The 24,437-nt window shown below is 33.7% G+C and overlaps 1 protein-coding gene across 2 annotated transcripts in view; it reads right to left on the bottom strand.

Annotated features, from left to right (window-relative positions):
* Positions 1–15,953: 15,953 nt before the first annotated feature.
* The window catches only part of LOC111044987, a 97,666-nt gene continuing 89,182 nt past the window's right edge, over positions 15,954–24,437 (bottom strand). Inside the window, exons 7-8 of one of the 2 annotated variants that reach the window (XM_039437582.1) lie at positions 19,272–19,512; positions 15,954–17,488 (exon numbers count right to left, since the gene is read on the bottom strand). In XM_039437582.1, coding sequence (XP_039293516.1) covers positions 17,391–17,488; positions 19,272–19,512 — 339 coding nt within the window. In that variant the 3' untranslated portion in view covers positions 15,954–17,390. The remainder of the gene's footprint in view (positions 17,489–19,271; positions 19,513–24,437) is intronic. The other variant, XM_039437583.1, reaches the window with a different exon arrangement.

The raw sequence follows: 24,437 nt of genomic DNA, 5'->3' as shown, positions 1-24,437 counted from the left end.
AGCCATACTGTGAAAAAAATCATCCCTTATGGGTTTCGAATTTCTCTAATTTTTCAACAATTTATCAATCTTCTTATAGATATATGTATTTTTTCAATGATTTTAAACACAAATCAGTTACTGGACACAGATAATCTTTTGTATACAAGGAGAAAAATTGTCAATTAATGCCAGCTCATGATTCATTGTCTAATATGCCTGAACTTCTAGATTCCACAGAAGATATAACGGGATGATTCAAGAATCAATATTTATTCATGGAATTAATACATAATTGAGAACACAATAAGAGTTTGGGAAAATGGATATTGGATACGAGTGAAATACTGTAAATATTCATCCTCATGGAAAACAAGGAAAACCTGTTTAATTTAGTAGGACTCAGCCGTCAGGCTCGCTTCGCTCGTCATATCCGTCTAGTCAGGGGGCTCCGCCCACGACCGGACCCCCGACTGGATCGTCCAAAAATGAGATCAGCGGGCTCGCTTCGCTCGCCTGCATGTAGACCTCAGCACCGATTTCTGGACCCCCGACTGGATTGTCCAAAAATGAGATCAGCGGGATCGCTTCGCTCGCCTGCATGTAGACCTCAGCGGAACCTCTGTACCGAATTTGAACGCTTTATGTCAATTTGATCTCGAAAAACACCTGTTACTATATCGGCGTATCTTTGGCGAACAAAATTCTTCCACCTCAGCTAAACCTGTGTACTGATTTTTTTTTAATATAATATCTCCATCAATTATTGAAACAGGTGAGGAAACGCAGAAAAGCTGAGAAAACGCTAATTTTGGGCGTATCTTTGGCGTTATTTCAAATTCCTTCTAACACAACATTATTGCACCCCAGCTGAGCTTTTGTAGTAAATTTGAAAATTTTCTGTTTATTTTTTCTCGAAGAAGCTGAGATAACGCTAAAAAACGCAGATTTTGGGCGTGTCTTTGGAAATTTTTCCAAATCCGTTCTTATTGCGCCTCTAAAGGGCCAACTGAACACACCTACCAAATTTGAAATGTTATGTCATATTTTTATCATATGTTAGGACGATCCAGTCGGGGGTCCAGACTAAACGTCTGGCAAAACGGATATGGGGTGCGAAGCGAGCCTGACGGCTAGTAATATAATATTCCCAGGAATAGCTCTGATTGGAGTAGCAGTACCCAATAAATTTTTCCGCGATAAATCAGGACCTTCTAAATACCTATTTACTGGATAAATTGGTATTTAGGATGTCCTGGATAAATGCATTTCAATCTTCAACTTGGTGCAAACCTATTAAAGTCAACTCAACTCAATGCCAACCTAACAAAATTTTTAATTTAGTTACCAGAACAACTGTCTCAAAGAGGTGCTCTCTCTAGATTATAGTTCTATATCAACATAATTATGGTATGGACATTTCAATTATAATTCAAGATATTCGAATAAGAAGAATTTACATGCTAAAAGATGAACTTTAAACCCTTAAAAACCACCCTTAGAGTTAAAATATCGCCAAAAGATTTCTTAGTGCGCCTCTAAAAGGGCCAACTGAACATACCTACCAAATTTGAACGTTTTGGTCCGGTAGATTTTTAGTTTAGCGAGTGAGTGAGTGAGTGAGTGAGTGAGTGAGTGAGTGAGAGAGTCAGTCAGTCAGTGAGTGAGCCATTTCGCTTTTATATATATATATATAGATAAAGATAATGAAATATTATATAATCAATTATATTTTTGCTATATCGTGTGATCAATATGAAACAACCAACACCAATCGGAAAGAACGTGATTCATTTGACGTTAATTGCTAATTAGTTGAGTTAATGAATTACGATGATCTACTGCAACATAAGTCAATAATCAATTCCTGAAATCCAATCGATCAAAGCCCTCCCACTGATTCCCATATTGATCGAGATTGATCTCTTCTCATGATGACAACTAATTCCTACAAAAAAATCATTTTCAAGTCCAATCGCTCAAACAACACTCGGATAGCAATCAATTACTATGCAATGCAGGTAAACAGTACCTACCTCATTTATTATCTCTACTTTTTCATTAATTCCAGTAAATTGCGGCAAACCGTACAAAATATATAGGAATTGAGTTGAAGAGGAATAAAAGGATCAGCGATAAAAACAAATACCACTTTAGTAGTTTCATCGGGGTAGTAGAACACAGTGAGTGTCCAATGATGTTAATGATTTTGTTGATGATGATGATGATGATCATGATGACGTTGACGATGATGATGCTGATGATTTTGAGGCAATAATTTACCGGACGGTTGCAATTTCTGTCTCCAAGCAGCAACGAGCTCTGGCATGATGTCGTGGTGATTTATGATGTCGGTTCGGAAAGCACGCAAAAGAAATGCATCATGTTGGTCAAGCCAGCAGTCACACATGATCTAGTTGCGGCTTGGGCTGCAACATTATACCATGTTGTGAGCCCTGGTAATCCTTGGTGACAACCAGAGTAATCATTATGATTGTAACCTGCTTCCAGATAAAACTGAGTTTGTTTTATTCTATGCTGCTACCGTATTGTATGGGAAACAAACTCCTTTGTCGGCGACTGCTTACCTACCCTTGCTGCATTCTACACTCGTTGCCTCAAAATAAAACTCGACTAAAAAACTCACTCACTTATTGTAAGCTCCCGATCGGAAACAAGTATGATAATGATATCTCACCATTATCGGTCTCTGTTGTTGAACTGCAGATACTATAGGTAAGCTCTCGATCGGAAAACAAGAATGATAATGATAATGATATTGATATCTCACCGATATCTGAGATACAGTCAGTCTCTCTGTTGTTGAACAGTCGGCTTGTTATACAGCTGGGATCATCTTTTTAATTGGTCTCATGCTGTCTGAAAAAGTTATCCAGTTCAGAGAGCCTACCACTGTTCAAAGCAGGAACTAACTTGGAATGAAAATTAGTAGGCATGAATTGAATTAGTTTGATTGGTCTGTATAGAATGTTGTATTATGTATGTGGGATTGTTCTTGTCACAAGAATGTGGCCAGATGCTGTGTAAATCCACGGGAATGGAAATTAGAGGGTATGTGGTGAAGTGAATATTGAGTTAGTTTAAACGATCTTAGATCCTTTTCTTTAATAATTCTCAGGACTGAGACGCTCTAATAGTTTTGGACTATTGTTATTCTGGTAATTTTCAGTTCTATTATTGCAAAGTGATGAGGCATTTGGATTATCTTTTTCATTCTTTAGTTTGATGACTGAAGTAAAATTTAAGAAAAGAATGTTGTAAAAAAATTAATATTCATGGGTGAATCGAATTATAAACGTTCAATTCAGAATGGCATTTCTTGTATTTCTATTCATGTCAAGATCTCTCTCTTGGCGATCCATACTCACCTTATTGATAATATCGGGGCACCGATCTTCTTATTTATTGATAAACAGAACACAATTCTCTAAAATGATCGTGTTCATATTTCACAGCTGGCTATTTATGTTATCTTATGAATTTCGGGATTGTGATATTTTGATTTTTCACATACTCACTCGCTCACTCACTTTTTTACTATCCACAGCTGTTTCAGCCAAGGATGAATTATCCTTTTAATGTCGTTCAGCGAGTTTTCCTAAGGATGAGACCTAGTGCAATCGAATCTTTATGTCATAAACCTACTATGTTCCAAATTCCGTGAAAATCGTTAGAGTCGTTTTCGAGATCCGTTAAACATAAATAACCAGATATATTAATACAGAAATTGTTCGCTCAATATAATAGGATTTGATGCTTCAAATTATTGATATTGAAATTTGAATCATATTACAGGAAGATCTCTGAAATTATATTGATTAGAATAGCTTGGTAGTTTCTTATCGAAATAATGGTGTTGATAGACTGAAATTCATTCATGTGAGCTAGTTCCATGTGGGTTATATTTTTATATCAATGATAATTGAAATTATACTAGTCTCTCTCACTATTATAATGATCATCTCTTTTTCCAATAAAGTCGGCGATCATTTCAATGGAGTACATTTACTTGTTGAAACTCATAAATTCTTATTTTTGATTGTTTTTCATAGCATATATCTAATATTAACAGAGTCCAGTTTGTGGTGAAAAAGATGTGGAATGGATCTTGCTATATCAGAGGCCTCCTTCTTAGAATCATAATAGAATAGTGTGGAAAATATGGAGTCCAGTTTGTGGTAGAAAGATGTGGAATGGATCTATATCAGAGGCCTCATGCATATGTTTTAATAGCCTAGATTTCGTACTTCTTTGATTTAATAGAATTTCTAAAATATTGATCTATATTTTGCTTTCAAATAAATACCTTTAATACTAATTTTACTTGCGCAAGTATTACTCTTATTAATTTCTCAATTTATAATAAAACCCTTTCGGCGAGCTAGCTTTGATCATCAGATTAATTCGAAGCACTAGGGCGCCCATCACTAATTCAAATTTAATCACTCACGTGTCGAAAATCTTCTTGTAAGCCGCCGATGTCGATCCAACTCCATGTGGTCCGGGAATATGGTAGCCGGAATCGTCTCCTCCAAGGGGTTATAAATTTAATTAAAAATGAAAATGACTTCTGCTTCACAATAGCATCACGAAGTCTTTTAAGAAATTTAATAATTTACTTTAACTTTAACTTTTACAAAATCATTAGTAAGGTACTTCGCTCTAAAATATTTGGGGTCCTCTTATGGTGGCATTTGGCTGGCGAGTGCTGGTTCTTCCTTCTCAAGTTTTACAGATCCTCTTTCCGACTTTCAAATTAGCATAAAATTTAAATATCTTAGTCCTCCGCCATTTAGGTTCAAATAGATCTTACAAAAAATACCAAAATATTGCTTAGATTATATGATTAATAATTTCTTTGCATTCGAGCCATATCGATAACATAGATTACACAAATTTTAACACAAAATCTAGTACATTTATATAAATATATAGAAATATTTTTGAACTGGCCTACAGTTGCCGCCTATTAACTGCCGTTTTACTATTGGTGCATGCAAATTTTATTCGGTATTCATGCGCCTGGTAACTCTTATTTCCTGAATACATTAAATTATTTTTATTTGGTTTTTTATTTATGCTCTTTGCATGCTAGTTAATATTCTATACATTAATATTAATTCCATGCTACCTAATAATTAGCCACGTGGACGGGTGTTTTTTCATATTGCACACCATCTGATTGCAATAAAGCTCTGCCAAGGGGTTTTGGTCAGATTCTACGTTCCTCGGTTTGATCGATCTCTAGGTCACCGATCCGTGAATACATGTACATAACCTCAATCTTCAAATATTTTATATAATAATCTATTTATGAGCAATAAACTTCCTTCAAATCCTTTTTAGGTTCTTGTACCATTTAGCCAGAACAAGCTGATGCTATCTAATCTTAGTTATTATCTATTTGGCGATATTAGCCAGTTACTTTATTTCAGACCTATTACTGTTTCTGTTAGGGCTTTTTATCTACCCAGATTTAATATGTTACACGCGCCCCTGGGTTTGAATTCAAAATATTTGAGAATCACAATGTTTTTAATGAAAACCCACCCTTCAATACATCGATATACACTATACTTTATTTATAAATTATACTCTCATACTTCTATCACAGTTCGCAGACATATTTGCTGCATCTCCTTTATACCTTTATCAAATACAATAACAAATTCTCCTCCTCAACACACATAAAATATCATAAATATAAACTTCTAAACGTACTCCTCCTGACAACACTTAACATATAGTAATTTTTAAATTCGCCGCTTGCAGGGCCGCCAACCTAACTACACACATTTCATAATTCTCACAAATGATTCCTTTTAGACAATAATTTCGATTCACAAAACTTCTGGGCTTATATCTTATAGTATTTCTTAGGTCTTAATATAAATAATTTTCTATACATCAGGTACAATACTTTTCTTTTGCTAATGGCTCTTTGGTTTTGGTAGCTGGTATTCACTTTAAGTCTTTTCAGGTAACAAACGTGGCATAATTAAAAGTAATAAATATAAAACATATAAATAAATATACCGACATTAATAAATATAATAAATAACAATAATAAATAACTTTTTAGGTTCTTGTACCATTTAGCCAGAATAAGCTGATGCTATCTAATCTTAGTTATTATCTATTTGGCGATATTAGCCAGTTACTTTATTTCAGACCTATTACTGTTTCTGTTAGGGCTTTTTGTCTACCCAGATTTAATATGTTACACGCGCCCCTGGGTTTGAATTCAAAATATTTGAGAATCACAATGTTTTTAATGAAAACCCACCCTTCAATACATCGATATACACTATACTTTATTTATAAATTATACTCTCATACTTCTATCACAGTTCGCAGACATATTTGCTGCATCTCCTTTATACCTTTATCAAATACAATAACAAATTCTCCTCCTCAACACACATAAAATATCATAAATATAAACTTCTAAACGTACTCCTCCTGACAACACTTAACATATAGTAATTTTTAAATTCGCCGCTTGCAGGGCCGCCAACCTAACTACACACATTTCATAATTCTCACAAATGATTCCTTTTAGACAATAATTTCGATTCACAAAACTTCTGGGCTTATATCTTATAGTATTCCTTAGGTCTTAATATAAATAATTTTCTATACATCAGGTACAATACTTTTCTTTTGCTAATGGCTCTTTGGTTTTTTGGTAGCTTGTATTCACTTTAAGTCTTTTCAGGTAACAAACGTGGCATAATTAAAAGTAATAAATATAAAACATATAAATAAATATACCGACATTAATAAATATAATAAATAACAATAATAAATAACTTTTTGGGTACAGTACTTCTTTTTATAAACATATGTTCAACAGACGTCACATATTTGATTTAGGTGGCTTTGCTCAGCTGGTCGCTGTTCTACATTTCATACTGCTACATGTTACATCAGAATTTGCTGTCGACTTTCATAACTAACCTAACTGCTCAATTTTTTCTCTTAAAAAGGTAATTAACAAATTTTAATTTTATTATCCCCGCTTGTGTCCTTTTTTATCTGATGTATATAATTTAATTACATATTTAAAAATTGTTCTTTTTCTTATTGCAGGCTTCTAACGGCTGGAAGGAATTAAAACACTGGATTGTTGCCACGAGGTCCTATACCAATATTAAATTTATTAAGGAAGGTTAGTAATCGGTTTGATAATAATGTTTTCCTTGATTTCTTATCATATTATTTCAAATTTGACGATATTGCATGTAAAAATCCCGTGGTTTACTTGCATCTTCTTGCATTCTGTTTGTAGATGTTGTAGGCTGGCTAGGTTATCTGCTATCTGTTGGTGAGGCTGTCCTAATTGATAATTTATCTTCATGAATTTAAAGCCCTTGTATCTGGTATACTTTTCTAAACAAATCCTAGCTTCCTTAATGGTAATTTCTTTTAATCCATTCTTTTTCCAAATATCCTGCACTCTTAACTCATCCTTCCTTTCATTTTCGTTTAAAATTCTCGATCTCGGTTCATTATAAATTAGTAGGCTCACAACAATAAACATTTTTATAATATTAACTTTCCACTCATCAATACTAGATTCTTTTAATAATAACAATACAATATTTCCATCATATCTACAACACAGTCTTTTATTAATATCACAGCCATCATAACAAATATTAAACACCAAATCCAAACATTTATCATCTTTTCAATAGCATAATATCCAGGTACTTTCACTTTCTTAATATTATTTTTTAATTCTTTCACTCTTCCTAGACACCGTTTATCCTTCATCAGTCTCAATAAGTAGTCCACTCCATTATTTTCCCGGCATGAATCCATAATGTTATTCCTATCAGTTCCGTTTCTGTCATACTCCTTTGGCCTATTTTTCCGGTCACATCGCTGATCATAGCCTTTAAAACGTATGTGCCGCGGATGCATGACGTCGGTGGTCTGTTCTCCAACCTGGTCCCGGTCCGGTATCCTCCTCGGGCGTTTAAATCGTGCATGCGGCCGGTATGCGCGCGCGTGGTTCCTCCGTTTCTTCCGCTTCTTTCTCCGGGCCTTGCGATGCATGCTTCTTGTGTCCGCTAGTCCGTCCTCCTCGTCCTGATGCCGGTCGGGTGTCCTCGGGCGCCTCCGTCTCCGGGCCTTGCGGTGGTCGCTCCTCTTGTCCTGGATGCCGTCCTCTCGTTCTTCCATGGGGTCCTTGGTTTGCCGTGTGGTGATATGATGCGCGGGTGTAGGCTCTGTGTGCGGATGCATGGTGGTGGTCGAAACAGGTAGTATGGTGGCGGTCAAAACAGGTAGTATAGTGGTGGTCTCCTCCTGGTAACTTTTTATATTATTTATTAGTGACTCTTCGGCGGGTTGCTCTTCGGTGGGGAACAGGATACTTAATAGAGGTTGTTGCTTGCGGGTGGTTTTTGGTGGTGGTATATCTTGTATTGGCTTCGGTTCTTCTAATACTATTTTCGGTAAATCATTTCTAAAGGTGGTGTATGATGTTGAAATATCTTGATTTTCTTTGTTTGTTTCATTTGGGCTTGTGCTTGTTATATCGGGGGTATCATATAGACATAATTGTTTAGGTGTAGTTTTCTGTATATCTGGTGGCGGGTCGTTGGGTGCTGGGTTCCGGGTTTTTTGTTGATTTATCAGCTGCTTACAATCAGTAATGGGTTGTGTGGCGAGTGCCATTCTAACTTGATACGGTAGCTTCTTTAAAATAATACTTGCTAATGCCGATTCATTAATGGGCTCGCTCAATTGAGAATTTTTAAACTGTAGGGCAGTGACGAAAGTGGTACATGCACCGTCTAAGTTAGGGTTGAAATCGCATGATATGATGTCCGCTAGCACGTCCAACTGTTTACTTCTGCTCCAATACTGTTCCAGGAAGACAGCTACAAACTCATCCAATGATGTAAATTCATGGGCTCTACTCCGAAAGAACATCAGGGGTTCGCCAATCAATAAATTAGTCAAACGAAGACGCCAAAAATTCCAAGAGGTAGGTGCAAGAGTTTGTACTAATTTTATCTGATCAATGAATGGTTGAGGTTGCAAATGGCGATCAGTATTATCAAATTTTCCTAGTCCTTGTAATATACTATGTACGTTGAGGTTGTCTGTTTGAATCCCTTGAGGTCGTTGTTGAATATGATTTTCTAATGCTGTTATTTTTTCCTGTGTTATCTGCCATTGACTATTATGTGTAATTTTATTTGCGTTTACTTCTTGATTTAATTGAGTCAGAGTGGATTTTTGAATTAGTAGAGTTCCGTTTAAAGCTTTACAGGTTTCAGTATTTTGATTGATGCTACCTTGCAGTTGGTTCATTTTTGTGGACATATTAATCTGTTTATTTTGTATTTCTTTAATACTGTTAATATTTTTGTCAACTGTAGTTGTTAATGTTTGATTGGCAACGGTAATTTGTTTGTGGATTTCTTGGTGGCAATCGGCCTTAATGTTATTGGTTATATCCTGAATGGGTGTAGTGATTTGTATGGTTAGGTTATCTATCCTTTCGTTGAGCTCACATGTAACCGTATCCAACCTTTCCGATAATCCTGCCGTAACTTTATCCTGACTTTCTTTCTGTAGATTTATCATTGCTTTTAATTCTTCCCTATGATTCTCTACTTTAGCCTCAATAGTATCCAACCGTCGTTCTACTGATTTTATAGCGCCCGCTGTCTCTTTCATGCCCTGTTCCATTGTTTGCTTATTTGCCTCTTTCATTTCCACATTCTCTTTTTTAATCTCCTGCATCATTTTGTCCATTGTGTTTTGTAGCATAATATTGAACATACTGCTAGTTTGTTCCATCATTACCTTTTGAAAAGGATCTAGCTCTGTGACTGAAAATAGACTTTGTTTGCTCAGATGTGACTCGGCCTCTGGAGATGCGGGTTCGGCAGGCTGCTCCTCGCCCCCTTCAAAGTTGATCTCTACTATCCGTTGATTCAATGGTGTGTCAGCGGCGTCGATTCGAGTGGATGATAGAGGTTGCAGACCTGGTGGATCGAAGACTATCGACCCGACGCTTCCTGGTTCCCTTTCTCGTGGCGTATTGGCATCTACCGTGGTGGGGTTTGATGTGCTTGGAGTCGACAAAGTGGGATCTGTGCAACCGCCGTACATATATGAAACTTCAGAGTTTGCGGGAGTGTGATTCATTATGTCAAATATGATAAATGCTAATTAAACAGTGACAAAAATGATAAGCGAAGATGCTTAAAAAAGAGACACAAACCGGGACTTACAGTGAACAGTGATGTGTAAAGTGTTTGGATACTCTTACAACAAGGTATTTATACTTAAGTTTTTTACAATGCTCTAGCGCCCCCAATGTTTTGTTGATTTATTCTTGGCTAGTTTACAGGCTGCGACTTATTTTCCAACGGCTTAAACACCTAATATATTTTTGACTAGAAAGTAATAGCAGTTTAGGCTTATAAAATATAATCTCTCTTTATAAACATGTAATTTTTCACAGTACTAATAATATAAAATTTTCTTTAAAACATATAATTTCTCTCTATTTAAAGCTCTTGTTTCCCCAAAAAGTAATACAAATTTCCCTTCGCCAGTTTTCCTCACAACTCGTATAAGTTATCTATAATTTTCAATATGGTTATTGACTTAATTTCAAATAATTATTCAATGAGCTTGGCTCTCATCATCAGTCCCACGTTGGTACGACATGTCTTTGTGTCACGTTATTATTTATATTTAAATAACGATTAGCCTCCTGCTTGGCATCAGTCGGTAAAGCATGAGATTTGATATAATTAGGTCGTGGTTTTCTAATAGTATTCAGTCTTAAAAAATCTTGATAGGCCTAGATATGGGCTTCTCCAATAACTCTTGTAATTCAATAAATAATAAATATATATATATATAAATGATACTTATACTATAGAGTTGAGGAATAAAAAATAAATTGCACACCATGAAAGTTTCATACATATATTACATAAATAATGCAAAGATCAGTCGAGGCAAAAAATATATATAGAGCGATAAAAAAAATATAATATAAAAATAGAACAATAATTGAAATCAATAAAAATATCACAGGCTAAACTTTATATTCTAGATTTATGGCACGAATCATTACCATGTGCCTTTATCTTAAAATCATATGCATTCTGTTGCATGTAGCTGCGATATGCGCTTGCTAATACTTGTCGACTTGGACAATTCAATTAAAAATGTGTGCTCTAAGATCAGCTTGATAAATTAGCCACTAATAATCCAAATATATATATATATATATATATATATTAAAATCTCTAGTATTTAGTAGATTTATTTGTATCGAATATATATTTTTATCTCAGGGTGCAAGATTCGGCACCTGACGGAATAGGTAGAGCCATTCATCTAGTGAATTAGAACTATAATAAATTATCGCAAATTGTATTGCAAAAATTAAATATTATATGCATATGTTTTAATAGCCTAGATTTCGTACTTCTTTGATTTAATAGAATTTCTAAAATATTGATCTATATTTTGCTTTCAAATAAATACCTTTAATACTAATTTTACTTGCGCAAGTATTACTCTTATTAATTTCTCAATTTATAATAAAACCCTTTCGGCGAGCTAGCTTTGATCATCAGATTAATTCGAAGCACTAGGGCGCCCATCACTAATTCAAATTTAATCACTCACGTGTCGAAAATCTTCTTGTAAGCCGCCGATGTCGATCCAACTCCATGTGGTCCGGGAATATGGTAGCCGGAATCATCTCCTCCAAGGGGTTATAAATTTAATTAAAAATGAAAAATGACTTCTGCTTCACAATAGCATCACGAAGTCTTTTAAGAAATTTAATAATTTACTTTAACTTTAACTTTTACAAAATCATTAGTAAGGTAATACGCTCTAAAATATTTGGGGTCCTCTTATGGTGGCATCTGGCTGGCGAGTGCTGGTTCTTCCTTCTCAAGTTTTACAGATCCTCTTTCCGACTTTCAAATTAGCATAAAATTTAAATATCTTAGTCCTCCGCCATTTAGGTTCAAATAGATCTTACAAAAAATACCAAAATATTGCTTAGATTATATGATTAATAATTTCTTTGCATTCGAGCCATATCGATAACATAGATTACACAAATTTTAACACAAAATCTAGTACATTTATATAAATATATAGAAATATTTTTGAACTGGCCTACAGTTGCCGCCTATTAACTGCCGTTTTACTATTGGTGCATGCAAATTTTATTCGGTATTCATGCGCCTGGTAACTCTTATTTCCTGAATACATTAAATTATTTTTATTTGGTTTTTTATTTATGCTCTTTGCATGCTAGTTAATATTCTATACATTAATATTAATTCCATGCTACCTAATAATTAGCCACGTGGACGGGTGTTTTTTCATATTGCACACCATCTGATTGCAATAAAGCTCTGCCAAGGGGTTTTGGTCAGATTCTACGTTCCTCGGTTTGATCGATCTCTAGGTCACCGATCCGTGAATACATGTACATAACCTCAATCTTCAAATATTTTATATAATAATCTATTTATGAGCAATAAACTTCCTTCAAATCCTTTTTAGGTTCTTGTACCATTTAGCCAGAATAAGCTGATGCTATCTAATCTTAGTTATTATCTATTTGGCGATATTAGCCAGTTACTTTATTTCAGACCTATTACTGTTTCTGTTAGGGCTTTTTGTCTACCCAGATTTAATATGTTACAAACTGTACATACTTTTTACATACATGGTAACTGTAGGAAAAATTTAATGTGAAATACGTGCGCAAAGTTCCTCTGCTGCACTCAAGAAACCATTCCGCCCTCGCCTACGGCTCGGGCGTAAACTTCGGTGCAGCGAACTGTCACTTTGCGCACTAGCTGCACAAATAACTATGTCAGCCCGGCAAATAATTTTAGAATAGTAGCAATCATCGAATTTCCATCTACCTGTTTACCCTGTTGTCAATTTTTTCAGTTGCAGAAGTCTTCGGGGTAAATTACAGCATTTAATTTGGATTTTCGTTTAACAAAAATTATTAAATCATTAGCATTTGAATAATTGTGATAGCTCAGTAATCTCCATCTGTATCCTCCTATTCCTTAAACTGAACTACAATTAGTGATACTTATCTGAAAGTTTAATTATATACGTATTCAATTTGGTCAGGTTATTTGAGAATAATATATTCCCTCTTAGCAATAAGTAACATAATATCACTACTCATGGTTAATTAATATCAATCGTGTTGGTTGATACACCAACATTGGTAGCACTGCCCAGCAACTCTTCAAATTTTCATCATGCCTTTTTAGCATAATGCTGATCCGAGATTGACATTGATGCAATCCAGCATACAACATTTTGCGATACCAGTTCCTATCATGATGTTATAAATAGTCTCATAGGTTGGCATATTTAGAGCGATGATTCAGAAGGCAGGAGCGAAGTTAGGTTTGCCAATTTCCTCCTTCGCTACTTGTGCCTTGTTCCGCGCGCCAAACAAGCATCAAAATGGAATTCATGTGTTATGCCGTGAGCGTTTTAGCGTTGTACGTATCTTCTATTACGCACCGGTTGGTTGGCATGCCATGTTCTTTGGGAAGCTCTGAATGTGTAACATGCAGCGTAACTATGCGTTTATGTCAAGCATTTGAGTGCATCAGTGTGTTATCATTGCATTTTCTGGATTAGTCACCATTTTTGAACCTACATTGCCCGGTTGTGAAGGTATTCAATCATATATTTTTGTTCATAGATATCAGGGGTTTGCATTTCAAACAAGTGCAGACTATAATTGGCTGACAATGTCACTCATACTTCATTTTTGGGACGGTTGTGGAGATATTCAATCATCTATTCTTGTTCATAGATATCAGGGTTTTGCATTTCAAACAAGTACGGACTATAATTAGTTGACAACGTCACTCATACTTCATTTTTGGGTTAATTAGTAGAATCACTGTATTCAAGTTGATATCGGCTATAGTCAAAATCACTGACTTGAAACTATTTAAAGGTACTAGTTTTTGTTGCTACATCATCATAAATCTCCAGTAAACCTGGAAGCTTCCACATTGAGCGGTGAGTATATTTTAAAAGCATAGATGGAGCCGTGCAATTGGCTGTTGGTTGTTGACCAATGAAAGTTAAGCTCTCTCATTGGCCGAGACAAGACGCCATCAGTTCTCCAAGTATAGACGTGAGAATCGTTAAACTGTGATAAGAATAGGAATAAAGAGTGACCAACAAGCCTGAGAACAATATACATTTTGGTATTGTGAGTGATGTGGTTTTTGATATAATACTGTAGTATTTCTCCTGAATGAAACTTCAAGCAATGCTTCTATTATCAACATTTACAGCAAGACAGTTACAGGTTTAAAACCAGAGAATATGAAAGAGAAAAATCAACAATATTAACTACAAAATAGTTGGGTTATTAATTCTATCTCATTTGAATCATACTTTTAAATTCGACCTTATCTTCATTTATGCATTTTCTACCTTTGTGCTTTTTGTATTTTTCTGTTTACTAGTTTTAATGAATATTGTCTATTCTTCCATTTTCACTGATATTTCCTATTTGGTTTTGTTAGTTACTGAGTATTTCGATATTTGTTGCTGTTCAACCGTTCTCATGCCCATATTTGGGTCACTGTTGTCGTGTAGACTAGACACGCAAGCAAGCCAATGCAAGTCGATCTTAACCTCCATTGGTCAACAGCTAATGGCCAATCGTAGCGCATCATCCACACTTTATATTTCGCTGCTTGAGGCTCATGCTTATTTATTATAATTCATTCATTAAATTACAGCATTTTTTTGGGAAACATTACATTTCCCTTCAGAATGATAATAGTGAAATGACAACCTCAACAATGGAATTATATACAGAGCTATCATAAAAGAATGGTGCGGTTTCGAACATGGTTTAAAGAAAAACCAAATTACTTACAGTTGATGTTGTTTATTCATCTAATTTGTCGTCTCAGGCAGTTTTTTACATAATTGATAAATTTAAATATGTGCGCCTTTAATCGTTCGACAAAATATCCAAACGATAATCAATTTCTCTCCAAAAATTCGCTAACATTTTATTGGTTATGGTTGTCATTGCTTCATTAATCCTGTTTTTAAGTGGTTCAGGTAGATTTTTTTATTGTAAATTTACATCAAAAGCATTGTTTATTCACAAGAAATCACGAACTGAACCACTTTAAAACAGGATTAAGGAACCAATGACAACCATAATCGAAGAAATGTTATCAAATGTTAAGAGAGAAATTTATTATCGTTTGGACATTTGTCGAGCGACTAAGGGCGAACTTATTGAAAGTTATTAATCATGTAAAAAAACTGTTTCAGACGACAAATTAGGTGAATAAAAAACATTAACTGTAAGTAATTTGGTTTTTCTTTAAACAATGTTCGAAACCGCACCATTCTTTTATGATAACTTTTTATGTATTTACGGGAATACTAATGGAAGTATTTGCTAAAATATTAGCAAAGATCCAACATTCAGTTGAATAAATGTTAAACTAAGTCTTCAATTTCAATTCATATAGATTATATAGTATTCAAGTATCGCCAAATTATTCTTGTGTAACATTTTTTTCCTCAATCACATGCATCTCCACTGCGTATTTTTGCCGATGGAGAATAAGTTTTATTTGATTTAAATTTCAGAGAAAAAGTAATCATAACCCTATTTCGAACTTAAAAAATGTAATCTAAATTAGAGAGAGATATAAATACAAGGAGTATCTTCAGTCTTCTCTTGTGAAAATAATAAATAAATAAATATAAATGATTCAATAGTGGGAGTATTTCAGTGGCACAAGCTGTGATGAACGTTTAAACCAGCGATAAACTTTTTGAACTGGAAATGTAAAATATTGAAATATTTATGTTTAAGGATTGGGAAGGAAGGTTTCAATGAGAAAACATTAGAAAACTCACTGTACAAAAATGTAACAAATGTTCAATTTATTGATACAATTCTCTCTCCGCAAGTATTATGATTATGCTTCGCGTACAATAGTATCATGCCGGGGAAAATATTCATTGAGATAATAGTAATTACGTGTATTTCTATCAACTTATATTCAATGTGATGCTTCTGTAACCATACACATTCATTCAACACTTGTTATAAGCTCTGAAAGTTCATCAGTCAATCTCTAGATGATTTGAATATCATGAAAATCATCAGGAGAAGGAAAATTTCATAAACTTTTTCGCTCCAACCTCCTCATTCATAGCCTAAGAATTCTAACAAATTAATGAATTTCATTACTTTCCTGTGTATTCTGAACAGCTCTATAAAATCCAGAAGGTTTCGACACATATCAGAGTTCCAAACATGTTCTGAACATGGATGAACTTATTAAAAGTTTCAATATTCTCACTGAATAAAGGTTGTATATACAGAGGATAGGAATTGAACAAAGATCAATTATCTGACTTGAATTTAAGTGATAGAAATTTGCAATACTCATGGAATCCTTCACAGATCTCCACTATTCAGATTGAAAAAAGTCGAACATTATTCCTATAATATTATTGCTGATCAATCATTCACACTGGGGAAAGTATCTCGAAAATAGATCACAATCATTATTCCTCTCGTACGATTACTTAAGATTAATCTAAATCTAAGACTAGACATTATAATGATTACACAGTATTATTTTGATGATTATTGAAAATATAACTTTACACATTCCTTAATATACATTTGAAATAGTCTTGGGTCATGATTTGTTTATTAAAACAAGTATTCTCAGATCAGGAGTCAGAGGATAAAACTACCAGTAAATAGGTAATGTATAAACAGTAAAATGTCTCTCTCACTCATTTATTATTTGTAGAAATTGTTCAGATAGCATCCTTGGAATCGTTCAGTTTTGAAATTCATACAAATTACATAGGATTCGGAATAGTATGAAGACAAATAACGATGCGAAATGTTATTGAAGGGTGAATGAAATTCATCGAAATCACGTTGGTAAAGATACTAATTCCAAAATATGACACCATCAATAGATAGAGATTTCACCGTACAATCATTGATGAAAGGATAAAAAATACATAATATTGCAACTTTACAAGAATTGCAGAAGGAGCTCGAAGTGTCACAATGAGAACAGTCATAAAACTAAAATCACATGAATATCCACTTACTGTAAGTAGACTTACTTTAACATGGAACAATATACAAAATATTATTCATATTATTCACTGAGTACACTAATTGAATCCAAAATTTATTCATTGCCTGCAATCTTCAATTCATGGAATTAGGATGATCCATGAGTTGCCTGAGGAACCATTGAAGAGAAAACCATAAACTTTTAAGTCTTCACATTTTTGCTGTCTTTTCGGTTTTGAGATCATGTCACTAGTTTCAGCGGAGAATCTGATCGGTTAACCGCAGATTTAATCAGTAGATCGGTGTCACAGTTTGGTTTTCTTGAGAAACGTGGTAAATCTGTAACAGAAATACAGGTATGTTTTCAAAGGCAAATAGTGGAGGTGAGATTGTTTTGATGTGAGGAAGAATCAAGGAAATATTTTTCTCAATTGTTATGATGTGAGGAAGAATAGAGAAAATATTTTTCTTAATAAAATGTGTTGTTATCTTACATTTTTACACTTTCACTGAGCCACATCCTCAATGTACAAGGAATAGCTAGATACTTGAATAAGTATCATTACGTAGTCATGTAATACGGTAATACGCAAATGAGTATCATCATGTACACACGTAGTACTCAAAAGAATATCATCACGTACTCACGTAGTACTCAAATAGTACTCACGTAGTACTCAAATAGTACTCACGTAGTACTCAGAAAACTCACGGTTTTCTTGTTTGACGGACGCGTTTCGTGGCACTGAGCCACATCCTCAGCGTACAAGGAGTAGCTAGATACTCGGAGTACGCTGAAGATGTGGCTCAGTGCCACGAAACGCGTCCGTCTAGCGAATAAATCATGAATACTGTTATAAAAGTTTGAGCTAACAACACAATTCATTAGGATTTATATCAACAGTTCAAGTAAGATGAAGATAAAATGAGAAAAAGAAATATTTGTTTTTTCAATCAAATAAGATAGAAGGTTTTCAATTGCGTTTTATGTTGATTATTTTCTCATTAATATTATTTTAATTTCACAATCTAACACCAAATTGGCAAACTTTTTCTGTCTACTTCCAAGAAACAATGATTATGATATGACTAAATTTATAGTGATTTGATTATTGAATTATCCTTAGTATATGAGTATAGTACTTGAGTATCCTTAACATATTTTATAACTAACACGACAAGTTTCAGTGACTGAATTCATAGTGATTTGATTATTGAATTATCCTTAGTATATGAGTATAGTACTTGAGTATTCTTAACATATTTTATACACATGAGTGTTTGAAATAAAACTTGATTATTATGATAATTGTTGGATAAATATATTTCGAGAATAGTTCTTGTATTTGGCAACAAATTCATCATTCATAAACAAAAAATAAATAAATAATTGAATGGATTGAATGCCACGAGAACCAATGAGAGAAGACTTCTTTAAAAAACTATTCATTGGTTCTCTTGAAATAATTGAATCATGAATGAAATTCAACAGACTCTTGTGCAACCAGGTCATAATATTATTATAGTATGATTAAATACATAAAGTTTGAAAATATAAAAAATTCAAGTACCTTTTTGAAAAGTCTACTCAAAACATGGTCCAACATTAATGTCATTCAAAGACTTGAAAATGACAGAAAAATGTTGTGTGTAAAAATTTTCAAAGTGGGTACTTGTATTTTTTATTCGTTGATAGTTTAGATTGGCTCTAACCAAAAAGTTTATGAATATAATATTATATGAATTATTGTACGGTAGTCTATTGTGATACGACTATATAGAGTAAATACCCTAACCAGAAAGTTAATAAATATGAAATTATATGAATATGAACTATAGTACCAGTATGAGTTTGATTATGAATTATGTTTGTACGGTAGTCTATTGTGATACGACTATATAGAGTAAATACCCTAACCAGAAAGTTAATAAATATGAAATTATATGAATATGAACTATAGTACCAGTATGAGTTTGATTATGAATTATGTTTGTACGGTAGTCTATTGTGATACGACTATAGAGAGTAAATACCCTAACCAGAAAGTTAATAAATATGAAATTATATGAATTATGGTACGGTAGTCTATCGTGATACGACTATAGTGATGATTTTTCTTACTTTTTATAGAGTGGTCAGGGTAGCATCTATCGGAAACGCTGTTGGACATTCTGACACGCCACACAGTCACAGTCAGCGTCAGGACAAGAGTCGCCAGCAGAAGCGCCATACATGCAGCGTTGGGGCTCATGTACATGCCTGAGGGAGCAATCCCGATCAGTAGGGGGTTGGAGGCCACTCTCACCCTCAAACTTGTGTTCACTGTAATCTTCTCACTCCTTTGACCCCCCACTATTCCGACCTGTTAACAAAAAAATAAATAGTTTGCTCTTGAACAAGTTAACAAAAAATAGTTTGCTCTTGAATACTTTGACAGCGTCTCGAAAAATGATCAAGTACCTTCACGTGTTAACAAGACATTTTGGTTTCAGAGAACACAATTGGGATGTAGCTTCTACATCTTTTGAATTAATCGATTTTTACGGCTGGTGTGTTTGTATCTTTACGCTTTTTTGTTCTAGCTTTCTATCTCAATTTTGAACCTCAGATCCTACTATCGACAACAGTGATTTGCATCTCAAGACGAACCTGTACCACTAACTAGAAGTGACTTCTTACTACTTACTAGGAGTGATTTTCAACATAAATGAAAAAATGACTATTCTAATAAGTTGAATTTGGAGATTGTCTTCAAAATGATTCAATCAAGCTGATGAAGTAGATAGGATGGAAAATTCTAACTCCATATTATTGACATATTTGAGTTTTTAAGGACAATGTAGGAATCACAGAAGACTATTTCACATAAGATCATCATGAAAAAATTGAGATTCAATAGGAAGATTGACCTATTGACCTGAGATTGAATAGGAAGTTGGCATTCTTGGAGAAATCTTGATAAACTCTGTAAAATAAAAGTTTGTAATGATTATCCTGTCCTTTCAGTTGTTTGAAGGTTATCAAGTTTAGATAAACACTATGTAGACTATCGTTATCTAAGCTATCCCATCCAGTGAAATTAAAAATACTTTTTCGCCCCACTTGGATGTAATGAGCTGGTTTTCGTGCGTCATATGGAGGCCGAAAATGATTGTTTTCTGACCAGGCCGGTAAAATTTTTACGGCCCTAGGGCTGTAAAATAACCTTGAAGTCAGCTGATTCTGATTCGATGTGAACGTGTTTACAAAATAAGTTATGAAACGGAATCAGTTTATGCTTCTAGAATTGAATAAGTATTCTGCAATAAGATACTATCATTTTATTTGGATGAATAAAATACAGAAGATATATATTATAAACTATTCAAATTCGATTTTCAAGAGTATAATAGAATCTAACCTCAAACCTGCGTTTAATCGTTCATCACGAAGCCTGGTGGATAATTTTGGAACTACTTGGGCAATATCCATGGTGCTGAACGTTTTTACAAATAGTTTATGTAACAGAATAAGTTTATGCTTTTAGAATTGAATTAAGTATTCTGCAATAATATACTATCATTTTATTTGGATGAATGAAATACAGATAAGATATAAATATTATAAACTATTCAAATTCGATTTTCAGAGTAGGATAAAACTTCTAATCTAAACTTCCGAAGTCAACGACAACAAGCATTGTTGACGTTGACATTCAGATTGGCCAAATTTCAAGTGTGCTAAAACAGCTGATCAAAATCTTTTCATTTTTTGTGTTTATCATTCAAGAATCAAAACATTTATAATAATATCATCTTATTGTCATTTGGAAGAATAAAAAGTATAAACTCAACCTCTTACATAATATTGAAGATTGTTGACGTTGACATTCAGATTGGCCAAATTTCAAGTGTGCTAAAACAGCTGATCAAAATCTTTCCATTATTTGTGTTTATTATTCAAGAATCAAAACATTTATAATAATATCATCTTATTGTCATTTGGAAGAATAAAAAGTATAAACTCAACCTCTTACATAATTGAACATAATCTTTTAGGTTATTTAGACAAATCAGAATAAAAAATAAAAATACTTGGACAATTTCCTTATATTCAGATTACCTCAGATTTGCTAGAGATATGACCTTCCTGTTTTGCTTTCGAAAGTGCCTAATAAACAATTATTCTCATATTTATATTGTTTATTTTTCCGTGTGGCGAAAAATAACGTTCTCACCATGGGCAAAAATGTTTTTTCCGGCTCTCAATCTTTTCTAGTCCTCGGCCTACGGCCTCGGACTTGAAAACCGATTTCGAGCCGGAAAAGTCTCATTTTCGGCCCTAGGTGCGAAATATACTATTAGACATTTCCTTCATTCATGAAATTTATACCCCACCGAATGGAGTTTCATTCATTAAGTCGAATACGTCACTGCACTTGTACAATGATATAGAAGAACCAACTATTTCGTAGTTCCTCAATGGTAAATTATTAGTTCATGTAATTTTTTCATTCTTAAATCAACATTATTCTACTGTTTGATTATTGATCATTCATGTTCTCGATACGTTCAAAGATCTATATTGAGGTTATGCACAATAAGAAATTTAGTGTTACCAGTGCCCCACACAACAGATCATATTATTATTCATTCATATATTTTATCTATTTATTCATTCATTTGATTATTCATTTATTTATTCATTGTATTCTACAATCACAGTATTATCAGATCCAGGAGAATATCGAGCTCTCTCATCTACCATCTAATGAATACTTTATCACCCTTCATATTATACTCCTGGAATTATTTTTCTGATTCAAAAATTTCATCTTCACTACGCTCTCTTGCCTATTGCTACCTCTAGTAGCTGATAACTCCAACAATTTACATACATGTTTTGTCCACTCGATCTCACAGCTTCAAATATTACGAGCGTAAAAATAAATTATCTATCATCTCTGCCCCCGTTTATCGTTTTGGCCCCAATGATTTTCGAGTTTGTATTGACATGACAACATACTATTAATCAATACAACTGATGTGAAAAAAGCTGTTAATATTCATCAATAATCCGGGTATCGTGATGTTACTAGTTGATAGAATCTCTCTCGGAAGCTTCAACACGAGTCACAAATAACGGTTCTATTTTAGTGGAGCGAAGTTGTCAAATTTATAAATTGATGACGAGGGACTCTTGAAATCATGTGAAATAATCCAATCGCTGACCGGAAACTGTTCTATATTGAACAGCTATTTATTCTTGTTTTACCCGTGTTTCTCTGTTGATTACAATGAATAAAGGCTCATATATACAATGACATCTATCTCATACATACACGTCCAGAAATTATTGAAAAAGTTGTTGAAAGCTGAAGGTATGTTTTATTCTTCTATTCACTGAAATAAACTGGGTACTACACAATGTATCTACTACCATGTACTATGTGATACTAAAAGTCAAAATATCATTGTATATCGTCATCATTGTTTATCGACATGATTGTATATCGACATAATTGTGTATCGACATCATTGTTTATCGACATCATTGTACAAAAAATTTGCTGATGAAGTTTTGAAAATGAAATTTTTCCTTGTACGTAGTGAGTGAGTTTTCAGATTGTTTTTCTACCGATATCATAGCAGTACCGTACTTATTTTTTTCAATAACGAGAGTGACCATATTTCCCGCTTTTCTCATAATTTCTGCAGTGTTCATTTTTTGGAATTGATTGTTCTGGAACTATATTTATCAGGTTGAAATGATTGGAAAAATCATGGTCCAACAACATTATTGTTCATGAACAATAATAGTATCTCCTCGTTATGTATCTGAAATAATATTTTCTCTGCTCTCGATATTATGTTGAACATTTTTTCGTTTATAAATCTAGAATATTTCTTCTACGCTTTGTATTCACGTAGTTGTTTTGTATTTTGGAAATTCATTTTTTTTCCTTCCACCATTTCTATGTGACCAGTTTTCATCCTTTCTTCCACATCCTATCATTCCCTTTCGCTTCTGCGGATTTTACTGTTCTTTATTATTTTTTATCATTTTAGCCTATTTTTTCATACAATTCTTTTCTCTCACTATTTCTTCTTTGGTCACTATCTCTTTGAATTTATAATAATAAATTAAATAATTGGATAAATAGGGACTGAACATTTTGTGAAGTGAAGAACTATGAGACCTAACCTATTTCGGACTATGTGTAACCTTATCTAATTCTGGGATAGGAATAGCACAAGATCACCTTTTTTTTCTCTCCCTATTATTTTGATGCTGTACTAATTGTATCAATCAATCAATAACTATTTGAATCATCATGATTAAATCAATTCACCAGTATTAATTTTGCAATCAATTTAAGCTCAGACTCCAGTATTTTCTCATGATTTTTATTAACATTCAACTCATGTTAATTCAAAATATCATTGATCGAAAATATTCGAATACTCCTTCCATTTTCTCTTTTATCTTCTTTCCCCACCCGCTCTTCCTCATTGCTTGCATGAGTAGTCGAACTTGACTCCTGATAAAATCAATCCATGAAAAACTGCAGTTACTAGTATATTCACGAAGTTGTTCCTATTCTATTTTCTCTATTGGAATTTCCCTATTTTCATCTATATTAATTTGTAGAACCACGACTCAATCCTTCTCGACTGTCCTCTCCAATATAATATTCATGTTCGCTGGTTTTGAAATAAGATGAACACAACCCTAATTTGGACAATTCAATGGACTGGATTTGAGAAGAGAAGAGGTTCTCGGCCTGGGTGTTCTTCCTAATACTGTGATGTTTTTGACCCAATAAAAAGATATGAATACATGAATTGATAAAAACAATATAAGAACCTTGTGGTACCCTTTATTTTTTTAAAACTTTAAAATAATTCAACAACTGGTTTCGACCCTAACTTAGGTCATTTTTCCTAGAATAATAAATAATTAAGTTAGGGTCGAAACCAGTTGTTGAACTGTTTTAAAGTTTTCAAAAAATAAAGGGTACTACAAGGTTTTTATATTTTTTTTATTAATTTGTTAAAAAGAGTGAAGTGTTTTTATGGATACATGATTATTCCTTTTCTCAATGTCCATCTTCCTCTCTTATTCCCTTCCAACATTCGTTCATCCTCCAGCATTCCATCATTTTTCATCTATTCATTCCATACAAACATCCATTTCGGAAGTACTGTATTCCCATCTTGCTTGCCTACTTCTGCTTACATCCTCTTCCATCTCCTCATTCTCATTGCCTTTTACCACTACTTTAGTTTACAACAGCATGTCATAATA

Source organism: Nilaparvata lugens, chromosome 11 (genome assembly GCF_014356525.2).
Source record: "Nilaparvata lugens isolate BPH chromosome 11, ASM1435652v1, whole genome shotgun sequence".
Taxonomy (NCBI): domain Eukaryota; kingdom Metazoa; phylum Arthropoda; class Insecta; order Hemiptera; family Delphacidae; genus Nilaparvata; species Nilaparvata lugens.
This window is presented reverse-complemented; position numbering and strand designations above follow the sequence as displayed.